This window comes from Diuraphis noxia, unplaced genomic scaffold (assembly GCF_037042655.1).
Source record: "Diuraphis noxia isolate RWA-SAM2 unplaced genomic scaffold, SU_Dnox_SAM2 contig0002, whole genome shotgun sequence".
NCBI lineage: Eukaryota > Metazoa > Arthropoda > Insecta > Hemiptera > Aphididae > Diuraphis > Diuraphis noxia.
The window spans coordinates 81426664-81450589 of record NW_028301712.1 but is presented as its reverse complement, the minus strand read 5'-3'; the positions used below and the strand labels follow the sequence as shown (position 1 = coordinate 81450589).

The following is a 23926-nucleotide window of genomic DNA, read 5'->3' as shown; positions in this document are numbered from 1 at the left end:
ATCATAATATATGACAATTGTGTTTAATATCGTAATGACGAATGGTATTTTTCGGTTGAAGTGTCCAAACATGTCAATACATCGTGACTAAAATACGAAAACTCCTTCAAACGTTACAATAGATAAGATTGTAGTGAAATTATTGTTCTAGTGACGTTTGATGATGATAATAATAAAATAGTAATGTTTGTAGTATGGTCGTATTTGCATTGCGACGTACCTACTGTCAAATTGTCTTTTTTGCCGTATATTCGTATATAGCGCCGCAGTTACCAATATTTATCCGAACAACGTGTTTGTTCACTGTACACAATGTCGCGGGTGACGGTGGTTTCTATCGTAATTTTCTGCCTTGTCAGGGGTTACGATGGCCAGACCACGGATTCCGGGAAGTTGCCGGATAACACCGAACCACGATCGTACGTGTTGAGAGTAGAACCTAATCTCGAAACGGAAAACGCTTCATTCGTTGGCACCGTGGATATCACGATCGAAGTGAAGACCACCACTACCACGATCACGCTGAACTCTAATAATGACTTGGTGTTGCACGAAATCACGGTAACGGACGAAAACACCAGCAGGGTTATCGGTGTAAACTCTTGGAGTTACGCGAATGACCGTGAACAGGTGACGATATCGATGGATGGACACATCTTGGCCAACAGAAGATACACGATCCGCATACGGTTTGAAGGCGTTCTCAGAGACGATGGAATAGGGTTTTTTAAATGTGGTTACGAAACTGAATTGGATGGAAAAAAGTATGTACAATAATTTATAATTTTTTTTTTTTTTTTTTGTATATATAAATCAATAAAACCTTAAGATGTTATTTTGACCAAAACTGTTGCTCCACTCCAAGCATATTCAAAATTATTTAATTACGTCAACTTCATTACATTTTGTTCACTGATTTTTTAAACTGTATATATCAACGTAAACGTAGGTACCTAATATTAAATAGTTCTAGATAGTTGTTAAGAATTTATTTTAGTGCATATTTCAATAAAACAAATGTATAATAATCAGACGATCAGACCGGTACTGTATCTCATTGTCTATATACCTATATATAAATGTGAAATGGAAATCCTTATCACGCATATTCACAGAAACCACTCATCCGATTATTGTAATCATTAACTAAATGAAAGAGTACATCGTAGATCAAGGTTTAAGATTAATTTAAATTCTATAAGTACATTAAAAATTGAATAATTTATCATTATAAGTTATGGGTATAATAATTAACAACGCGTTTGAGATCAGCAAATGGCACCCCATCAGGTGAATAACGGTGACATATTAAGTTATATGTAAACATAAGTCATAAATTTATAGGTACCACATACCTTTTCAAATTTCTTATAAATCCGATGAATAATTTGGTGAACTTGGTATCCAAAAAACGAAAAAATTATTTCTATGTTCGAAGCTAATAAAAAATCCTTAATTCATTAAATTTGTCAGGTCTAATGCCACAAAAACTTAATTTAAAAATCATTACTCTCATTATTCTTATGTGAAAATTAAATTCTCCCAATTTGTGCAATGAAATCAAATTGAGAGTTTTATCTTTAACAAATAATACCTATTATCGAAATCAAAATTATCACTGGTGCAGAGAGTGGTCAATTTGTATAAAATTTAAGAACATCAATGACTTCAATTGAATATTTGTTCGAGCAGAGATGTATTTAGGAATTTTGCGTACCAGGTAAAAAAAAAATGCCTCCTTCTAACCTAAATTTCTTTAGCAATTTGTAAAAAAAAACATGATAGTTTTTTAGTTTATCTGAGTGTCATTACTTTTTTTTATCACCTAAATAAACTAGTACTAACCTAACCTAATCTATCGTATCAAAATACTCTCCGAAATTAAATTTAGAGCCCCTAAAAATTTACCACCCGGGGCCTAAGCCTCCCCCCTAAATACGTTTCTATGTTCAATTTCAAACGAGTAAAATTCCCAATAAATGTTGTGCTACAATTTCTATCAATAAAACACAAGGGTATACTATGAAAGTTGCAGGAATCGATAATACAGGCCCTTGCCTTACTCATGGATAATAATTTATTATGATTTTGTCAGTTTCTCTCATGTTAGCTCAGAAAAAACTTATTTATATTTACCCTTGAATAAAAAACTAATAATTTTGTTTTTAGAGAAATTTAAGAAAACCTGTAGTTAATAGTGCCTATTAACTAAACAAAATAAACAAATCTTCTTTGCGGGCAACGCCGGGCAAGACGACTAGTAATTAGTAAAATCACAACGTAGGAATTATTATAAAGTATAATTTTTAACTGAAAATGGTTATGAATAGACAAGTTATTAATGACTTGCATGTTATTAAAATTTTAATAAACTATAATATCTATAAATGTAAAAAAAATAAAATAAAAACCTATTTAGAACATTAAATAGGTAAATAAAGATTAAATGGGTTAGTAAATAATACAATAATTACAGGCAAAAAATGTATATAATATAGTTAAATTTTAAGAAAATCTCAATATAAATACCAAGACTATTATTAAAAATAATTACAACATTTGTTCATATTTAATATAGTGTAACATATTATAAAAATATAAAGTCTATATGTGTTTTAATCGTTTTTTTTTTCAGATGGATAGCTGCTACTCAATTTCAAACCACACAGGCCAGAAGTACTTTCCCTTGTTACGATGAACCAAATTTCAGAACACCTTTCAATATATCAATAAAAGTTAAAAAGAATGAAATTGCTCTATCAAATATGCCAGTTTTAGAAACCATTTACGTGTAAGTAAAGATGTTAAAACACGGTATTTCACTATTACTTCTTTTTTATAGAATACGCAGTATTATACCGTATTGAACCTTGCAGTACCTTAAATTATTAAGAATTTAACACAGGTTATAAAACCATTGACCATTTTCAAAATTTCTTTAAAATTGCTGAAATCATTTTAAAACCTACAATAGGTAACATAGAATTTTATAGAGTAAATTAATATTTAAAGTCATATCTACTGCCACCTACCATTTCTGATAGGCCATTATTTAAACATAATTTTTAAACCATGATTGGGATAATATAAAACATTGTATTGCAGAGATGACATACTCGCGGATGGTTCGATTGAATACAATAGCAAGAAATGGGTTCACTTTGCTCAGACACCATACATGCCCACGTGTTCGGTCACGTTGTTCGTCGGTGAATTCGAACAATTCGACAAAACCCACCTGAGCGCGGTCAACGTGTACTCTCACTTAGGCCGCTTGTATCAGATCGAGTACATGACGAAAGCAGTGCCAGATATTTTGGAGGCCATGGAAAATTACATGGGCATTCCATACGCTATGCCCGAACTGAACTTGTTGGCCCTACCAATACTTGGCTTAGAACAAGTCGAAAATAATTGGGGACTAACCACTTACCGGTAAGGTAGACAATAAAACCATTTACACATGATTTGAGAATCGTGATTTATTATAACGATGACGGATCAAAACGTTTAATCAAGTTTATATATAACTTTCACGTAAAATTAATTTTTAAATTCCTATAACTTAATATCTAAGGCTTAATACCGCCCAGTTTTAAATTATGTTTATATTTTTGTCATGTCTCTATATGGTATACTAAAAAGTTTTTAAGTATTTTGGCCAAACATAAAAAATCTCAATTTTTTTGGTATTCGAATTATAAGTTATGCATAATAATTACATAGATTATACTTTGAACTGGTTTATGGTGATAATCGTACAGAGTGTATTTTCAATGATCCTTGCAACTGATGAGTTAGGTAATCAATTAATTGTATAGATTAACATAGACTTTCGACCCCTTTAAATTTGTATTTTTTAATATTGTTATATCCGTCATCATCTGTCTAAAATAATAAAATTATCCTGAAAGAAAAACATTATGATGGTATGCTTGTGCATGACAGGGAAAAAACGCTTTTTGTCGACACGAAAACGAGCTCTAAGGCAATAATGTCAGCAAAGACAGCAGTGGGACATGCCGTGGCAAATCAGTGGTTTGGAAATTTAGTGACTCCAGCCCAATGGGACTTTGCGTGGCTGAATAAAGGGCTTGCGACTTATTTAGAATACCTTATCACCGCAACGGTAATATTTATGTATTATAATATCGGTGGTTAATACAATGCACAGTACATTATATTATGTCAGCATTGTATCGATCGCTAGTCGTGCATGTGCATTATTACATATTAATAATATTAATACTGTCGCGTTATGGTGACGTTAATCTAATAATGTCCCTATTATTGTGTACACTGTAATAGGTGGAACCGGAATGGCGACTTGAGCACTTTTTTATTGTTGACCAGCAACGGCCGGCCCTAGATTACGACAGAACCCAACAACGGCCTTTGACCTCGTCAACAATAAAGCCAGGAGATGTGAATTATAACATTGCCAACAGATGGTCCAGACAAAAGACAGCGGCAATTATGATGATGCTCAACGATTGGGTGGGTGAAAAAGCGTTCAAAAAAGCCATCAATATATACTTGACCCACAACCAGTAAGCGTATATATTTCCATGATATTCCAAATTTTTAAAATATTACGACTTTAAATAACTTAAAAATATTTTAAGGACGATAATATTTGAAATTCAAAAATTATGAAAAATCTGTTTACTCATCATAATATAAGATGAGAACTAATCTAATAAGTGGAGGTTGCATCTGGTATAATAATACCGTTTTATAGGTATACCTCAGTAGAACCGGAAAAACTGTGGAATGCGTTCGACAATGCGCTATTCGACTTGACAAAGTCCAGTTTGAACGACAACAACGTTCGTACTGTGATGAGCACGTGGACAGAACAAGCCGGATATCCAGTGGTGAACGTCATGAAAAAAGACAAATCACTCGTCTTAACTCAAGTAAGAATTATCCCAACTATCACGGTAGGTACGAGTTGATTTCCGGGTCATCAAAAGATGTGTACGATTTGATTTCCAGTCATAAAATATTTTTCCTACTATTTAGTCAAATATTCAGCCTATTAGCGTAACCTAATAAACACCACGAGGAGGTTGTTTGACAAGTTTCTCGAAATTGTTGTTTTTTTTCATTTTTTAATTAAAAATTATTATTAAAATAATTTAGTAATTTGGTAAAAATATATAACACATTGTATTTAAAAATTGTTAATGAGATTACCAGTACCTATACTATGGTAACACTTCTCTCAAACAAGTGATGTTCGAACTAAATGACCCGGGAATCAACTAATACATAAAGTAGGTCTCGGGAATCAACTCACTTACTGCGAGTATCACAACAAGCAATTATTTATTTATATTTTCAGCAACGCTTTTTATCCGGTTATACCAAGTCAAATGATGAATCCAAGTGGTTTATACGTTTGAGTTACACGACGAATAAAGAAAAAAATTTCGACACCAAGTCCGCACCTACCGTTTGGCTGAATCCGTCGGTAAATGAAACAGTTATCCCGATCGACGATGACGTCGAATGGTACATTTTCAATATACAATCAACAGGTGGACAACTTTATTTTTGCAAAAGATTATCTATTGTTTATAATTTTCATTATACATTTCGTTTCAAATGCTCGATTTAAGCCATTGATCATATTATTATATGATATAGTATAACATATTTATTTATTTTTGCATTAGGTTTCTACAGGGTAAACTACACAGAAGAAAATTGGTTATCATTGATCAAACAGCTAAACGATTCATTTGAAGAAATACACGTTCTCAACAGAGCTCAGTTGATTGACGATTCGTTCAATTTGGCAAAAGCGGGTCTGCTGAATTATAAGATACCAATGAGCTTCACGGATTATCTGCAAAAAGAAAATGACATAATACCGTGGTTCACGGCTATGAACAGTTTAAATTTTGTTTTAAACCGTATGAGACGTTTCAGGAATGCGTTGGTCGATGTTGAGGTGGGCTCACCATGAATTAACTTTTACTCGCATTCACGTGTTATATTATAATAATACAATAATATACAATCCCGTTATCATCACTGTTAATTATTATTATGAAGGTTGAAAAAGCTCATAGGGATCAACGTAGTTAGATAGAAACTTTGTATATTATATTATATATAGACAAGTATGTTTATTAGATTAGTATTTTGCAGCTGTCATGCATTATATAATGAACATAGGCGTAGAGTAAACGTGTATTTAATAGAAATTTCCAATTCAATTTTGAATAATTGTTTAATGTTTATCTCTAATTAATGAGTTCATGGCTGTTAGTTTACTATTATTTTATGATCTACTTTTATATATTACCATGCTTATACTTGTATTAAACGTTAAGTATAGGTATACTATGGTTTATGGCGATAAAAGCGATTTGCTCAGTTTTCTATGTTTTATGTTTTTCGTTAGCATAAAACATAACAACTGTCAACTAGCATTATTCTACTTTTAAAAAAAAGTTTACTTTTCATTTTCTCTTATTCAAAACAGAATAAAATAACAATATTGTGACACACAATAAATACATTTTAAAACAAAAATGTATAGGCATAACATAATATACATAATTAATATGTGTAGAAGAATTGACGAAAGAACATTAACAATGCAAATTTGAGAGCATACCTATCCACATTCGTTAAACATTCTCGATACTCTCGAAATAAATTATTTTAGTTGTGTAACACTATAGTACTATACGAATACCAAGTCGTAAAATCGTATAAATATAACGCAAAATGTAAACGCATCATTTTGCAGTTGTATAAATTTGCACTTTGCATCATAATATTTTATTATTTGACGTATTTTCACAAATTCTAAAACCGCATTTGTGTTCACGCAGGCCTTTGTCTCTAAATTGGCCTACACTGCGTTCGAAATGATAAACAAACTCATCGCTGAACAGAAAAGTCCTCAATATCCTACCAATATTGGCTGGAACACGTTGTCGACGTGGGCGTGTAAGTTGGACAACTATATTATGTATCAATCGACCACGGTTCCGGAATATTATCGGAGATGGAAAAACGGTGAAGAGTAAGTCCTAGTTCGTATTTCATTATAATAATATTCATCAGCATTATCGTGCTTCGATCGTTATAATATATTTTAGGTAAAATATCAAATAATAGTTATATGATATTTGACATTTGTGACATTTATGTGTTTTTTTAATCGTTATAGGATACCGTCTGATATTAAGGACGCGGCGTTCTGTGTCGGCGTTCGACATTCCCAAGTCTCAGAAAGTTTTGACAAACTTTTACACTTATACAATACCACCAAAACGTATTCCGAAAGAGCGTCGGTGATTAACGCGCTGCCTTGTGCTGATATACAGACACTTTTGACGTGAGAACAAATTTTTTTCATGACCATATTGTCCAAATAGTTTTAATCATTGACACACATTTAAGAAATCAGTGAAGTAACTCAAAAGCTAGACCTTGTAATGATCGAGGTCAAAGATTATGTACAATGTTAAATACTCATACGTCCAACCTTACCATAATATGGTTTTTGATATAATTATTTGCCATATTTCATATTAATATAGTATCAACATTTAGTATCCAAAATACTAAATAGTATATTATATTATATGTGTTTTAGATTTTTGACATTAATAATGGAAGAAAAATTTCCAATTGAACCAAGTGATTACGAGGACTTCTTTAATGCAATGTCTTCGACGACCAACGGGATAATTGCTATGAATTATTTTATCACAAATTTCACAGACCTGGTCAATAACGTAAAAGATGGCAAAAATATAGCTACGACTATATTTTCAATCTTATTTTCAAAAATTACCACCATAGACGAAATCAACCACGTAAAGAGTATAATATGTATATATTTTTTTTTTTTTGTAAGGAGAACCCGCGGCAACATAGGCCATTGGGTGTGGGGTGGTACGGTAGGGATTATATTTGTATGTTTGTTTGTAGGTTTTTAATTGGGTAGGGTTGTAACACGTGTTTGTGTAAGTGTGGCAAGGATATGTTGCTAAAAATCCCGGGTGGTCACCCATCCGGGAGCTAGCAACTGCGGCCGGTACGTACGCTCAGTGCGTTTCCGCAGATTGAGCGTTCGACCGCGCCTCACCAAGCCACAATATGTATATTTTATTATTATATAACTGTACTAAAACTCTAGTTATAACGATTGATGGTATAAAAGTCCATTCATGGTAGTACACCTATTATATGGCTATTGGCTAGATTACTTAATGAAATATTGTGCATTTAATAGCTAACCAATATATCCATTCAACACTTATTATATAGAATAAGTATATTATCTAATAATATAGTTTTTTTTCATTATTTCTGTTACCTGTTACTGTATTTATCATATCCTTCGAGACAGTTTAGATTTAAGTAAAATATGTCAATCAATTCGTATTCTTAATAATATGCAATTTGTTATCGTATAAACCATTAAGACACTCGTGAGACTTCAGGGTAATACCCTATTTTTTGGAACATTTTTCTCACAGTACACGAATTAGCTCCTTCCTGGGTGATATATTTCTACTTTTTGATTAACAAACAGTAAAAATTATGTAATAATAAGTCTACAGCTGTATGGATGCAATGAAAATCCATGATATTATCAAGTAACATTTTCTCGGTTTCAGATTATGACGACGATTTATGAAAGCAAAATACCATGTGAATATTCAAAGACACTCATCCCGGTGTTTCAGAGCGAAGTCATTGACAACCAAAAATGGTATGACAATGGTGGTCCAGAAGCGATTTGGGAGTACATAAATCCTTTGTCGAAAACAGTGCCGCTCAATCCATCGGAGCAGAACACGACTCCACAGAGCACGTCGGAAGACGATTCTAATGCTTCGTCGAGACTGCATAACTATGCAATAATTGTGCAGATTTTAGCGCTGTCTGTGTCAGTTAAACTATTTGTAAACATAATCTAAGTATTTCCTAATATGTGTATGATATAATAAGTTTTTTTTTACGATAAATATGTGAATATGTCACACTTTTCGTTAATTTAATTTTATGTTCAGATCGTAGCGTGAATGATAAAATTGGTTTTAAAATATCTTGCTAATTTTGATTTTTAATGATACTATAAATATGATAACGTTTTCAAATTTAAATAATGTTATATAGCAATTATAACCATTTTATTAGAGCAGTAATTTTTTGATTTAAAATTAGCGTATTCAAGATGGAGGTGAAAAATACCTATGGAACTAGTACAAAAAAAAAGTTTTTATCAATAACAATAACAAAAATTTTTTGTTTAAAGAACCAAACAAGTATAATTCAAAATCTTAAATTATTTCTATGAACAATTCAACTGCCTTTGTTCAAAACTGATAATTTAATTTGTATAAAACATGATATGTCCACATTTAAGTATTTTATATTTAAATATATATATTAATATATATCTAAGTATTTTTACTCACTGATTAGTTTTATGTGCCACTTAAATTTGTTAAAATATCGAATAAATATACTTTAACAAATTACAAGTTCTACTATGGATTCTTTTTTTTAAGTCATTCGTATCGTCTTATACATACTTCTATGACTGAATTAAAACTATTTATATTTAATATGTAACACAACTAAAATTCATAAAATATATGTATATTATTGTTTGATCTTGTATTTCAAAAATTAAAGTTTTTCATCAATGTATAAATAATATACAAAACATAAGTTACTTTTTTAAATATCTAAAGGCAAGTATGAATTATAAACATATATTAATAATAATAATAATAATAATAATAATAATACGCTTAGAGCTACCTATACAGCGAAAATAAAGTTAAAAACAGGATCGGACATTAAACTAATTAATATATTTTTTTCTTGATTATTTTATAAATTAATTCACGAAAGTTTAAAATCGACCGGAATCAGGAAAATAATTTTAAAAAATCCAATTAATTTTCTTAATTGTTTTCCTCGGTTTAACGATTATTATAGTTTAACCATTATAATTAACTGCAGCAGTGTTAGAAATGAGTTATTTCCAAGAAGATGCTGGAATTCACAAGAATCATAAAAAAAATGCGGGAACGAATTATAGTATACACATTATACAGTGAAATAGTAATGTATTTTATTTTGAAATTTAAATTTTACAGAATTTAAATTTAAAAAAATAAACAATAATGCTGCTTAAAAATATAATAAACAAATCATCAAAACATTTATACCAGAACTATTAGAGTCAATAATATTGTAGTGGAATAAACGAGTCAATTGCAATTCACTGATCTGGTATTATATCAATTCAAAAAGAAAATAATAATGTAACAAGTAATTATAATCTTGTAGATACCAAATAACAATTTAAAAATTTAAATTTACTTTTTTAATTTTTTTATTACTTAAGACGTTGTTGGAAATCTAGTTTAATGAATACATAAAATTTATGAGGAGGTAGCCTCTATACGACGTATGACATAGGAATATTTTGTAAGCGTTTCTAGAGTTAGGACCTCAATAAATAATCAACAAAACATTTGTTTTACTTTTAATTCGATTTGGATTTTAGTTCCCTACTCCAAAATCTAAATTAAAATATTTTATCAGAAGTTAAATAGTAAATAATTTTTAAAAGTATCCGTACATACAATATAGATAATTATAGGTAGGTACTCAAAGTACAATATTACTCTTTGTACCCATTCGATTAATAACTATACTGTACTACAATAATAATATAGGATCGTAGAATGCATTTTGAAATTATTTTAATAATATTATGTAAAATAATTTAATACCAGTATAAAAAATACAGAAATCAAGAAATGTGACTGCCTATAGTAATATTTAAAGATAAATAACTGAAACGTTTGAAACATATATATTATCATATGTATAATAAAATTGTGTATCTCACCAATTCAATGTTTTATTAGTTTTTCAAATATATTCTAATGGTGCATACTACATATGTATTATGTACACCTAGGTATTGTTAACACTCAGCATATTAGCCATTCTCAACGTACGGATTAAAATGTACGATGTCGATGATGACAATCGTTACATTAGTGAAATCAGTCGCACCGCTTTGGCCAGTATCGTGCCTTTGATGGAGCCCTTTAATTTATCACCCATGAAAATCGGAAGGAACATCTTCTACAGGCAAATTAATGCTGTTGCTTTTTTTTTTTTTTTGACATATTAAATAATAATAATATTTATTGGCCAAAAGAAAAATACGATTTCAATAAGTATAGTCATTGATTATATACATAATATGGTTAGATGGCCCATCTCACCACTGAGGATAACCTCTTATCGGTGATATCGGTTAAGTTAGTATGTATTTATAATTTTATAATATTTTAGATATTTTGTAAGAAATTGCGTCATATTATCTGACTATAATTCAAAAGCCTAAATAGACATATCTTTACAACTATAGAAATAAAAGCATAAATTGCAATCAATATATAAATAAAATATAAAAAAGTACATCAAAAATAGATTATTTTTTTCAAGTTCATCACTAGGTATAAATGTATAATATATTATTTCAACCTATTGTGAAACGTGTGGTAGTAAATCTCTAAATTTTATACTTCATAATCATAATACGATCCAGATCTACAAATATTTCTTTTATTTCTTACCTTTGACCATTTAAAATATAGCAAAACGTGAACTACTATATTATATACTCCAACTGACCACCGACTGTTATTTGTCAAACATTTTAAAACTTATTTTTACATTACATGTCTTCAAACTTATGCAATCTTTAATACCTAGCTAAACTACAGTGATTATATCACAACTTATCACATTCTCGGTTTATTTTTTGTTAATTTAAGGTACAAGAAATATCAATTGTATCCATAACATGATTGTCTATAATGTTTTTATATTTTTATTTTGGGTGGATCGATATCATTATTGAAAATATTTTATGAAAGGCATTTTTACCATTGACATAGAAATAATTCTATTTTGTAATCTTTAATTACTAATTTTCACTTATATGACATTATTAATAGGATTTCATCCGACTATTCATCGTTATACTTCAAATTTTTTCTTCAAAGTTTGCAAAGTATTATATAATGATTGTTAACATAATATTTTATTCCTAAATTTAGATGTATCCAGCAAGCAACTATTTATTGAAATGAGTCTGCGAAGTGGGCCATTGAAACATTTTATGTGGTTGAATTTAAGTTTTTGCATGTAATATGTTTTTATTCGCCTAATCTGATAATATTTATTTTTCTGTGGAGACAATTATTTAAAAAATTCTTATAAAAAAAATATTCATTATAATAATAATAAAAGCATGTCATAACACTCATAACACATTCAAAAATCACAGTTTAATAAATTATTGTTGCACAAATACAGACGAATGCTTTATTTAAATATTACAAATTATGACCTAAGTAGTAAGTACCTACTGTATTATATTAATATTCAATGTGAACAGCCATCAAAGTTTTTGGAACAATATTAATTCTACATATTATCGATACGATCGTCTTTCAATTATTGTTTAATATTTTTATATAAGTAATTAAAAACGATTTAGGTAATCCCACTAGAACATAAATATTACCATTTGTTTTCGGGTAACATCTTGCAATCCTACTAGGTACTCGTTTTTACGTAAATTTTACTCACTGTGACTGTGCCTGTATTTGATTACAATACAATAAATCTACATTTTTGATAGATTACCTATTATAGACATCATAATATAACATATCAAATTTTAGATTTTAAGTAGCCACTAGCCAGGGAGGCATTTAACAATATTTTTGAGCAATTCGTATTTGTACCGGACTACCTTTTAATCAATATTGTAGACAGTGTAGCTGTAAATGTTTTTGGGATATACGCCTAAATAGGGAATTATATGACACGTAGGGTGCTTAAGTCTTTCCCCCATACCTTCATCAAGTTAACGGGAATATAGATTATTATATTATATTTATAATGACGATATTATATTTTATAGTTATTAACTGATTATAATTAATACAAAGTGATTTTCATTTATTGGTCAAAGTGATTGTTGTGAAAATCATATTTATTTGAGCTAAATCTACTTCTGAATCTAAAATATATTCTTCATTCTTAATTTTAAATAATTTCAACGCTCTAATTGTCTTTTTAAGAAATGTATCTGATTGTTTCCCTCGGAGTGATAAGAATAATAAAAAATCAGAAATTTTCAAATTATATATTTTATGGCTATCATCCATCAAATCACGATCTTATACTAGCGTATTTGTATAATTTTTTTTCTTTTACGCACATGACATTTTTAACGTTTTGAGTTTAGTTAAGTACATCGTATACCTTCGTATATCCTCCACTACACTACGCTGTACTTAAATTATTAATATATTCACTGCAGCACTACGCGTCTCTCGTATCCTTCTATATAGGTTTCCAAATGCCAACACTGTTATAGAAAGTGATCATACTACTATAGATATATTAATATGTATATGAAAGAGATAGATTATAGTAAAAAATTCTAGTCTACGTATCATATATAATAAATACCTATAAAATGTATGATAACAAATAAATTGACGATTTTACACTCGTTAATGAACGATTTGTTATCAATTTTAAATATTAACAATACCATTAAATCAAAAATTGTATGTAGCCACACATTTTAACAAATGTACAGATGCACTTCTATGTATATTATACTTATATAACTCTAAATACCTAATCAATTATATTAAAGTAGAGAGTATAGAGTATATTAAAAACTTAACTTATACAAATATAAATTTGATCTCAAACGCACTTCTCGCGAATATTCTATTTGCAGAAAATATCAATGCATAATCACATTCAAAACAACACATTATTTCTTTGTGCTATATTACGGTAGTGTATATAGTTCCTTTGTTGACGAGCTTGTGAATAATTGACAACATGATAAAGTTTACAAGCAGTTGTTTAAACTTTGCATCGTCTACACGCGTCGTGTATAAAATATACCTTTTACTCATATTTTTATTTTTAATTCTTCTGCAAATTCAATTATTCCATTCAACATTATTTCATAAATAGATTCGAAGTAAAACAATATTATATATGCAAATAAATTTCAGATATAAAAGTCTTAGCGTATTGTCTACATTATTTTGCGCTAAATTATAATTGCAATAAAATATGATGAAGGTAAAGTACGTACTTCAGTTGGGATTACGGTTTAAGCCGAACGAGTCTAATTCACCGATAAGTTTTATGATTACATTATATATACACCGACAATTCATGGCATCGTCCAAATTGCTGTGCGGGACTCACTGGTTAGTCGTGTATCGTTTTGACGACGGTCGTAATAGTATAATACAGTATAAATACGATTATGTCAAAAGTCTTTTTATTGACTTTCGCCGCATACTTTCTGACGGCCTTGCACAATGGCGGCATAGGTTTGGCGACGCTTACCGGAGAAACAAATCACGCCAATACCAATGGCGACGCTTACCGTTTACCGGACACCACAGAACCGGTATCCTACGAACTGCGGATAAAGCCCGACATACAAAATAACTCGTTTAGCGGTCAAGTCGACATCGTTGTGAGGGCGAAACAATACACGTCCGAGGTGATCTTAAACTCAAAGGATTTGATCGTGTCGTCCGTGTCCTGGTTCCGGGACTTGAAGACAAACCGGAGCACGGCGATAAAGGATTACGTGTACGAACAGCCCAACGAACGGTTGGTCATCAAACTAGAAAAATTGATTTTGCCACCGCGGCTCTATAGGTTCACTGTCGTGTTCAGCGGTATCGTTAGAGACGACTTCACTGGACTTCATAAATATAACTACGACTCTGGCAATAGCTCGAGGTATTTATAATAAATGCGATTTGTACGCACGACGTACACTATTTATTTAATTACACCTAGATCCTATATGCCTTTTTTCGAACTACAAAATTTACCGTCTTCATATTTTTCTTGTTCTCCCTTCTCACCCAGGTCACAAGTACCAACGGAAATAGTTTACCCATACACCTACATGTCACAATAACCTAGTCGAAAAACAGTATAATTTTATTAAATACAATTTAAATATTATAATCTTGTTTCCGTATAGGTGGATAGCTCTGACTCAGTTCAAACCAATATACGCTAGACGAGCATTTCCATGTTATGATGAACCGAAGTTCAAAACTCCGTATACGATATCGATCTCCAGGCAAAACCATCATTCTACGTTGTCTAATATGCCACTTAAATGCAGCGAATTCAAGTAAGTTTGATATTTCGCTTGGGCTCTCGTAATTTTTATCGAATGCGTCAGGTCAATATTCGTTGTACCTATACTGTTATCTCGTTACGTTTAAGCATAGTTACTATAACCTAATATGAAACGATATAAGTACAATACGTGTTTCATTTTTATTTTTATTTTTTTAGTAGTAAAAATGATTGGGTTTGGGATCACTTTGAAACTACAAAGCCAATACCCACGTATTTAGTAGCTTTTATGGTGTCAGATTTCGACAAAAACTCTATAAACGGTGATAATATCGCTATGCATACGCGCAAAGAGTACATTGAATACACCAAATATATGATGGGGAAAGCACCAAAATTACTCAAAGGCGTGGAAAAGTTTACTCAAATATCGTACATGTTACCAAAGTTGGATTTAGTCGGCGTTCCTTTACTGAACGCCTACAGTATGGAGAATTGGGGACTAAATTCTTACGAGTAAGTTTGAAAAATCTGTTTAATAAAATAAAATGTTATGAAAAAAATAATATAATTAACATAATAGTATAATAATCATAACTAACGGTGCGTTGTAATATCTTACACGAATTATGGTGCATATAAATGAGCTATCACTATTATGAGTTGTTATAACAATATCGGTCAGGTGCCTATTCATATGTCGTTTGAAGCGAAAATCAATCTACGTTTTGTGTTACGTTGTTATTTTTGTTTAGGGAATTTTACGTGACTTTGTCGGACGAGTCACAAACAGAAGACAAAATAGAGGGATCCATGGCCATATTGCATGAGATCCTACACCAGTGGTTCGGCAACATGGTGACCACTTCTTGGTGGGACAACGAGTGGTTGAACTATGGAATTTGTAATTACTTGAACTATTACCTAACGAGTATGGTTAGTCTAGACTAGAGACTTTGGCGATTGAATATTAAATACGACCTTTTTCAAAACTCTGCATGACATACGCGTGATTTTTGCAGATCGAACCTGAATGGGATATGGAGGAATCATTCGTAGAGAACGTTCACCAGTACGCGCTGTCCTGGGACGAGTATAACGATACGCACCCTTTGACGTTCGCAGTGTCCACTCCCGAAGAAATCGTAAATGCTTTTGATACCATTGCATCCGACAAGAGCGCGGCGCTTCTCAGGATGTTGGAATGTGTGGTGGGCGAGTATTACTTCAGGATTTCGGTCGACAAATATCTCAATGATTATGCGTGAGTATACAGAAAACATAGGTAACGATAATGATATCGTAATTATTATTCATTTTATCATCGAATCCGTTCTTCTTGTAAGTTGCGTTGTATTTTTATTTGACTAACGCAAATTTACGATTTGAGATAGGTAGGTACTTAAAATTAATTCAGATGATCATACAGGAACTGAATATAAAGACAGTTACCCAGATAATACAATATTTTATTGCTTTTATTTATTTATTTAATATAATGACAGGCGTTAGCTTAATTTAAAAAGTCCCCGATTTACATATCATTATAATACAGGCAATACTCTAGATGAGGGCAAATAAGGGAAGAGTAAAGGTTTAATGTTAATTATATCAAAAACAGTTTACGATTTTAATAGTTTATATACTCGTGCATGGTTGCTACAGATACACGGTAGCGGGACCGACAGACTTGTGGGAGACATTCGATTACGTGCTATACGACGCCGACTACAATATCGACGATGACGTCACGATCTATAAATATATGGATTTGTGGACGAACCAACCCGGGTACCCACTGATAACAGTGACTTACGCGAGTGATGGATTTTTCAAAGCATCGCAGGTAATAAAAAAAAAAATTAAAATCCAAATTACATTCACTGTATTATTGTGGCGTGCCCCTGCAGTGATGGTGGTACTTCAATAAAAATAATTGATGTAATAAATGTTTATCATCGACTGTATAATTTACTATTCTGATGATGATTCCCGCAGAAACGTTTTTCTCTATCGTATCCGCCTCAAACGACCGACGACATTAAATGGTTTGTAGGCTTAACGTACACCACTGAGGCCGAAATAGATTTCGAAGAGGTCACGCCAAGCGTTTGGCTGAAACCGACCGACGAGCAAGCAATAATGCCAGTGCCCGAAGATTCGGGATGGATAATTGTCAACATACAATCGTCCGGTAAGCATAATATGTTAATATGCAACTGTGTAACCTTACCTACGCTTAACATTTTATCATCTGATACAATAATACTAAACCGGTGATATTATATTATACGTCCGTCGTTGTATAGGGTTCTACAGGGTGAATTACGACGAAAAAAATTGGAAACTTCTTTTGATCCAGTTGGTAACTAATCCCGACCGGATACACGTGCTCAACAGAGCTCAGATCATAGACGACGTGTTCCACCTGTGTCGAGCAGAGCTGGTGCCGTACAATTATTACACTTCGCTGCTCGAATACCTGTTGATGGAGGACCACGTGACACCTTGGAACACGGCGGTGACCGGATTGTCGTCGATCATGGACGCCATCCGTCGATATCCCACAGAATATACAATGTTCCAAGTATTCCTTACTCTATTATAATATTATATATTATTCCATACAATAATAATAATAAATAAATATTATATACCTACATTATAAACGTCCATTTCTCATAGGAATACACGAAAGGCTTGGCGGATATATTGTACGATAAATTATCAAAAAATCAGATCCATAACAATTCGACGAAAATCGGTTGGAGCAAACTATTGACGTGGACGTGTAACATGGGTAACTCGCGTTGCACAAAATCTGCATTAACGCATTTTAACGAATGGATGAACGGACACGAGTAAGTTAAATCATTTAAATCGACGGGGGGGGGGGGTGTTAAGTCGAGTTTTGCGCAGAGTCCTACGCAATCCTTTGGGATTTATCACTTGCGATATCTGGAATAAAAACAATATGAAAACTCAATTCGATAAAATATTATAAGCACGTATGAAAAAAAAAAAACAGTGAGGCAAGTCAAATGGATCACTCTGTACACACACGTGTAGGCACGCATGTATATATGGACAAGTTGACAACGCGAATACACCTTAGTATCCGCCTTAATATAATATAGTGAGTTATTTATTGTTGTCTATATATACCATTTGCGAAGCACGGATATTATGTTACGTACCTACGGTGTGTTTTACACATTTTGTCGAGCAAAAACCTTATTTAATATGTACTGTATACACTTTGCACGCGTAGGATACCGCATTATGCACGCTGAAGCGATTGTGCACGTCGATAATACGAAGTGAATTAATATTTCAAATTTTATATTCAGTTTTGAATATTGTATAATAATATTATATAAATCAATAATAATTATGTTGTGATTTTTATAATCTGCGTAGTCTGCCGGCAAAATGTTCGAATTGTACTACGAACTATACCTATGAAAACAGTGAAGTTTCGTATTTTTTTTCTCAGCATTAATACTCGTATTATAAAACATACCTACAACGAGTAGGATGGTTTTTAAAAATATGAAAGAATTTATATTGATAAATATTGAATGCATATATTACATTCTTGGCGATACGATTGGTCGAGTGGTGTTGTTGTTACAGAGCTTTGACATTTTGTAATCCGATAACGGCCAATGTGTGATATATAGTATAGGTTTAACGTATAATATATAGAACCTATAGGTACAAGTACATACGTAGGTACGTTTAATAATGTTATTCTCGTTCACCTAAATTTCAACGAGTTTAATAAAACTTATCTCTCAAGAAAATATAATAGTCTACACACCTCAACATTTAAACTTGTTCAAATATCATGTTAAAATGTATATCGTGTTTGGTAATTCTGTAAATAGAACAATGCATTCGTATGATAAGGAGACATGTTTCACAACTTTGGGCATACAGAGGTGGAGAAAAATCTGAGCATTTATCTCTACAGCTCGTATTAAACGTGCTCATTTTTTTTTTTTAGTAATTTAATAAAGTCTTTTTTCCCCAGAAAAAAACTCTGGTGGCATTCATAATATGGCACCAAGTGTCGTTGATATTTTTTTCCACACGATGGCTATAGTTTCAATCTTGACCTCTAATCAATATTTGTTTCTTTATGTCCAAAAACAATGTTTAGTCCCAAACATACGCACTATATTGACGTGTTATTTTTAGAATACCGGTGGAAATGGAAGAAGCTGCATTGTGCATGGGCATGAAAAAAGACGATCTCTTAACCATGTCGAAAATTCACAAACTCTACAAGACCACGAGATCACCGTCACAAAAAAAAATAATTTTGAGAGCTTTGGCCTGCTCCAAAAATGTCCGAACGTTGTTGAGGTAATACTTGTTTTATGTTTATTATTATAATATTGTAACGATATTAATGTGTGAAACGGATTTGGTTATTAAATAAGGGGACACATTTTGCAATATTTACAGATTATGGCAGTTTAATTTTTCTTAGGCGAAGTAGATTAGTCAATTAATTTTAAGAGTTATTCATATAACGGTATATTTAAACAATTTTTTTTTGTATGAAAAAATTCCATTCTAGGTGACTAAAACCATATTTATATTAACTTTCAAAAGAAATTAAAGAATTCACTGTTATAAGAATTTTTAGAAAAGTTCATAGTTAAGAACAAAATACCGAAATCAGTTACTCCGCAAAATATCCGCCGCTCACTAACTACACAAAAAAAACCTCTTTTACTATTACTCGATCTGCGAGATGCATTACTTAATAATAAATGTATATACTATTGATAAAATATGTTGGAAATTTGTATTAATTGTGTACCTTTACGATTTTAAGTCACCTGGATATTATGCAATTAGACGTCGTGAATCGCGGAAGCTTACAGAACTTCAAAACAATTTGCGAGAACGTCGTAACCACACCGGAAGGTGTTACAGCGCTTATTGGTTTCCTATCAAGCAAACTGGACACTATTCGATGGACACCAATAGGCGATGACCTGAACAAGTACATCGCCGTCATGTACTCCACGTTAGCAACCAAAGTGGCGACGGACAACGAGATCACTGTTGTAAATATTATGATACATCCGTTTGACGATATTTTCGTCTTTTCCTCGCAATATATTGCAGTGAGTAATGCAGTGTTGATGATAATTATTGATTTTTTTTTACGCAGATGGACAATATAAGACGATCTGTCAAATCAGCCGACCTGAAAGCTGTGCTGGACAAAATTTACCAGAAAATCGAATCGAATTCGTTGTGGATGGAACGAGATCATAAAAAAATCATGAAGGCAGTAATTAAAATGTGAAGAAAACACTGAATTTTGGTTACATTTACGTATTATATTATAATCGTGTATAAGTATACCATATATATTTATATTATTAAAATACTTTTATACAAAACTACGTCATTCTGACTTATTTATTGTAATTGTAAACTAGTCTGTATGGATTAACAATATTATTTAATATTACGCATACCTTTTTATGACCTTTAAGCAAGATATTAAGTTTTAGGCTTAAAAAAATGTTCAACAGTGAGTAATATAAGCATTTTATTAGAATATAATTATAACAAACTACAGTAAAACAGATTTCGATAAGACAAAAAAGCTAATAAATTATACTTTTTTTGCTATTAAACAATCAAAAACGTATAATATGTACATATAAATCATATTTTCGTATTCCTAAGGTAATTCCTCAACATTGATGATTGTGTGTTATCTGAAGTTTACACAATTTGAATAAACAACCAGCAATAACGTTAAACCAAATTCAATAAAACATGGACAGATGTATGTAGATCATATTAAATAAAACCACAATATATTACATACTTGGCAATAAACTATTAACAGATAAAACTATTTACGTGGTTACTAGGACCCTAGTTAGTAGATTACTAAACCCTTAGCCATAATATTGAGTACTATAATCGTACCTATTGGAAAATTGCAATGCTACAATATTGCGGTATACATATTCGTGTACCGGAAGTAGTTAGGTAATAAACTAATAAACGTTTACTGAAACATACGTGTATGATGCACTTTGGAACTTAGGCTAATAAAATATAATTATATAGAGTCATAAAGACTAAAACGTGTAATAAACACGCTTTAGTCGCGTTGGTACGTTATATCATATCATACCATATCATAGGAAGTGCAAATAGTTGTTCACATAAAAATAGTCTTATTTTTGCAAAATAAACAAACAAAAAGGCAACAAGTGTTTTATCGAAACGATAAAGTCTAAGGATACGCGAAATAAAACAACAAAAATACATTTAGTTATTAGGTATTGCCGTACGGGAACATCGCTAACGTTGAGTTAATGACGTAAGTGAAACAACTGTAATCTATAGAACTTTTTCGATTGTAATTAAAATTAATTTTCCATTTTATTTTATTTTATCTTATCGTTGTCAATGAAAAGTTATTTACTAATAATATAATAGTATAACACAGTATAGGTATCTATTGCATGTTGTTTGTACTACGATCATTGCCAACTTGTCGATTAAGACAAATGGGGGGGGGAGGGAGGGGGAGGGGACAAGAATGTTATAAGTGTTTATTTTTTATTTTTTTTAATACGTCGACGACTGCGCGGATCATAATACTTAATACGTACATACGCAAACGCAACACGCGCATTGGTGCGATATTCGTTTCGGCGGATCTGAACACAAATAAAACAAGGTACACGTCAGACGTCTTAAAAATGTTGGACACAAGACCAAAAGTGCGCTGACCACGACATAAAATAATAATAATAATAATAGTAATAATAATATGACGATAGTATAATATAGGTAGGTTACACACATATAACACTACGGTGTCATGTCCATTCGTCCAGACGCGAGCGCACACACACACACAAACACACATACACACACTTATCCTATAAAAGCGTGCGCAGCACCTTCCCCATAAATACCTTTAAAATATTTTTATACATTTTTTCCTTTCTTTATTTTTCTATTTTTCTTTTTTTATTTCCTACACGTCATTAATCATTATTCTTCTCGTTAAAACTTCTGTCAGTCCTCTACTTCTCCACTCCGGAGCTCTCCCTCCCACCGTTCCCAATCAACATCCTTGATTCCCGGAGTATTCTATAATATTATCATCTATTCCGTAACAACGTTTTGATTTTTTTCGTTTTTTACAACACGGCGACCGGCGACGAAGACGTCTGTCCGCTGTTGTGTACGTAGATATAGGTATAGTACCTATGTAGAACGTACTATGGGTTGCGTTCAAGGTACCTTCACCTACCTATTATAAATGTGTATTATTATTATTATATGCTATTGTATAACAATATTATTGTTGATGGCCGAATCTTATCGCCAGGTTTACGGGTGCGATGAAAACCAATCCCGTTGGAACATCTACGATACGACGGTCACTGTGTATTATTATTATTAATATTGAAATGTGTCGGACGCACATTGGGTGAATTTATCATGTTATATTATTATGTAATATTATAGGATCGACGGAGAACATAATATTATATTGCATTTTTCATATTTTATACGCATGTCCATTATTTGAATCACTGTGCCTAAATATTGTGTAGGGACTTAATATGTACCAGCTATATATATACGTGTTGTATTTTATATTATCATCCTATACAAAATACAAACAGCGGTATAACTACCATCATAGAGTAAATCAAGGCAGTGTCCCAGGGTTACTGCAGATCTCAAAGTGTCGTCAAATAATTTAATGTATTGATGTATCTATCAGTAAATATTCAAAATTATACGAGTTAAATTCGTTCACAATCACAATAAGTAATATCAGTAATATTAAATAGAATAACAATAAACAGGTATGCAATGGGGTGAAAGACGTTTGGCGTCATACTTCTCTTTTTTTTTTATTGTTTTTGGCGCATAATATATTTCTTTGCATAATATATTTGCCTTTTATACAAATAACAAGCCTATTAGCGTTACCTATAAGTCATCACGTGGGATTAGCTATAGTCTTTCAAAAATATTGATTTTTTTCAATTTAAACGTCTTCATGTTATTTTGTGTGTAACTTTCAAAATTTCTGATCAATTCTTCTTATTTTCATGTACCTAGTTAGTTATTTTTTTTTACCACAAAACTTTATCCTAATTTTTATTTTTATTTTATTGACACATTTTTTTTCACTGCAAAACCTAGTATTAATTTGTAAATTGTTTTATTTAATTAATCAAATTTATTGCCCTATAGTAAGTATATTCACATTAAAAAAATAATAATAATAATGTTCCGTGTATATTTAGTATTTTTATAGATATTATATTTGTTTGCGAAAGAGCCGCACTATTTTTTAATTATTTTTCACTGTCATCACATCACATCACACATACACACACACACATCTAACATACTCGCACACATACACATATTTGTGTTTCGTATGAAAACGAGCGATGTCCGAGGGTAATCATTGTTATTTGAAGCTACATGCTGCGGCCCATCCTATGTTCGTAAAAAGGCCTTGTTTATTAACTGCCCCGGGGCCCTTTCTCGTCTAGCTATGCCACTGAATACAAGTCAATAACTCGTGTGCGTAACGATACAGTTAGAACGATACAATTATAATTCCTGCACAACTGAATGTGTGATGTATAAATTACAGAAGCGATAATTATTATTA

General features: G+C 31.6%; 2 protein-coding genes across 2 annotated transcripts; both read left to right on the top strand.

Annotated features, from left to right (window-relative positions):
- The first annotated feature begins 177 nt into the window (after positions 1-177).
- On the top strand, positions 178-9143 carry LOC107173027 (aminopeptidase N-like). The gene is made up of 12 exons (XM_089220589.1): positions 178-764; positions 2636-2791; positions 3106-3435; positions 3949-4129; positions 4309-4550; positions 4742-4919; positions 5348-5543; positions 5682-5959; positions 6852-7045; positions 7193-7360; positions 7622-7844; positions 8652-9143. The coding sequence occupies exons 1-12, from the start codon at positions 313-315 to the stop codon at positions 8952-8954; spliced, it is 2901 nt and encodes a 966-aa protein (XP_089076715.1). The 5' UTR covers positions 178-312; the 3' UTR covers positions 8955-9143.
- Positions 9144-14294: 5151 nt separating this feature from the next.
- LOC107173029 (thyrotropin-releasing hormone-degrading ectoenzyme-like) lies at positions 14295-20654 on the top strand. The gene is made up of 12 exons (XM_015523379.2): positions 14295-14871; positions 15122-15277; positions 15445-15741; positions 15981-16161; positions 16248-16489; positions 16891-17071; positions 17224-17419; positions 17535-17812; positions 17911-18086; positions 19429-19596; positions 20075-20309; positions 20417-20654. The coding sequence occupies exons 1-12, from the start codon at positions 14384-14386 to the stop codon at positions 20552-20554; spliced, it is 2736 nt and encodes a 911-aa protein (XP_015378865.2). The 5' UTR covers positions 14295-14383; the 3' UTR covers positions 20555-20654.
- The last annotated feature ends 3272 nt before the right edge of the window (positions 20655-23926 follow it).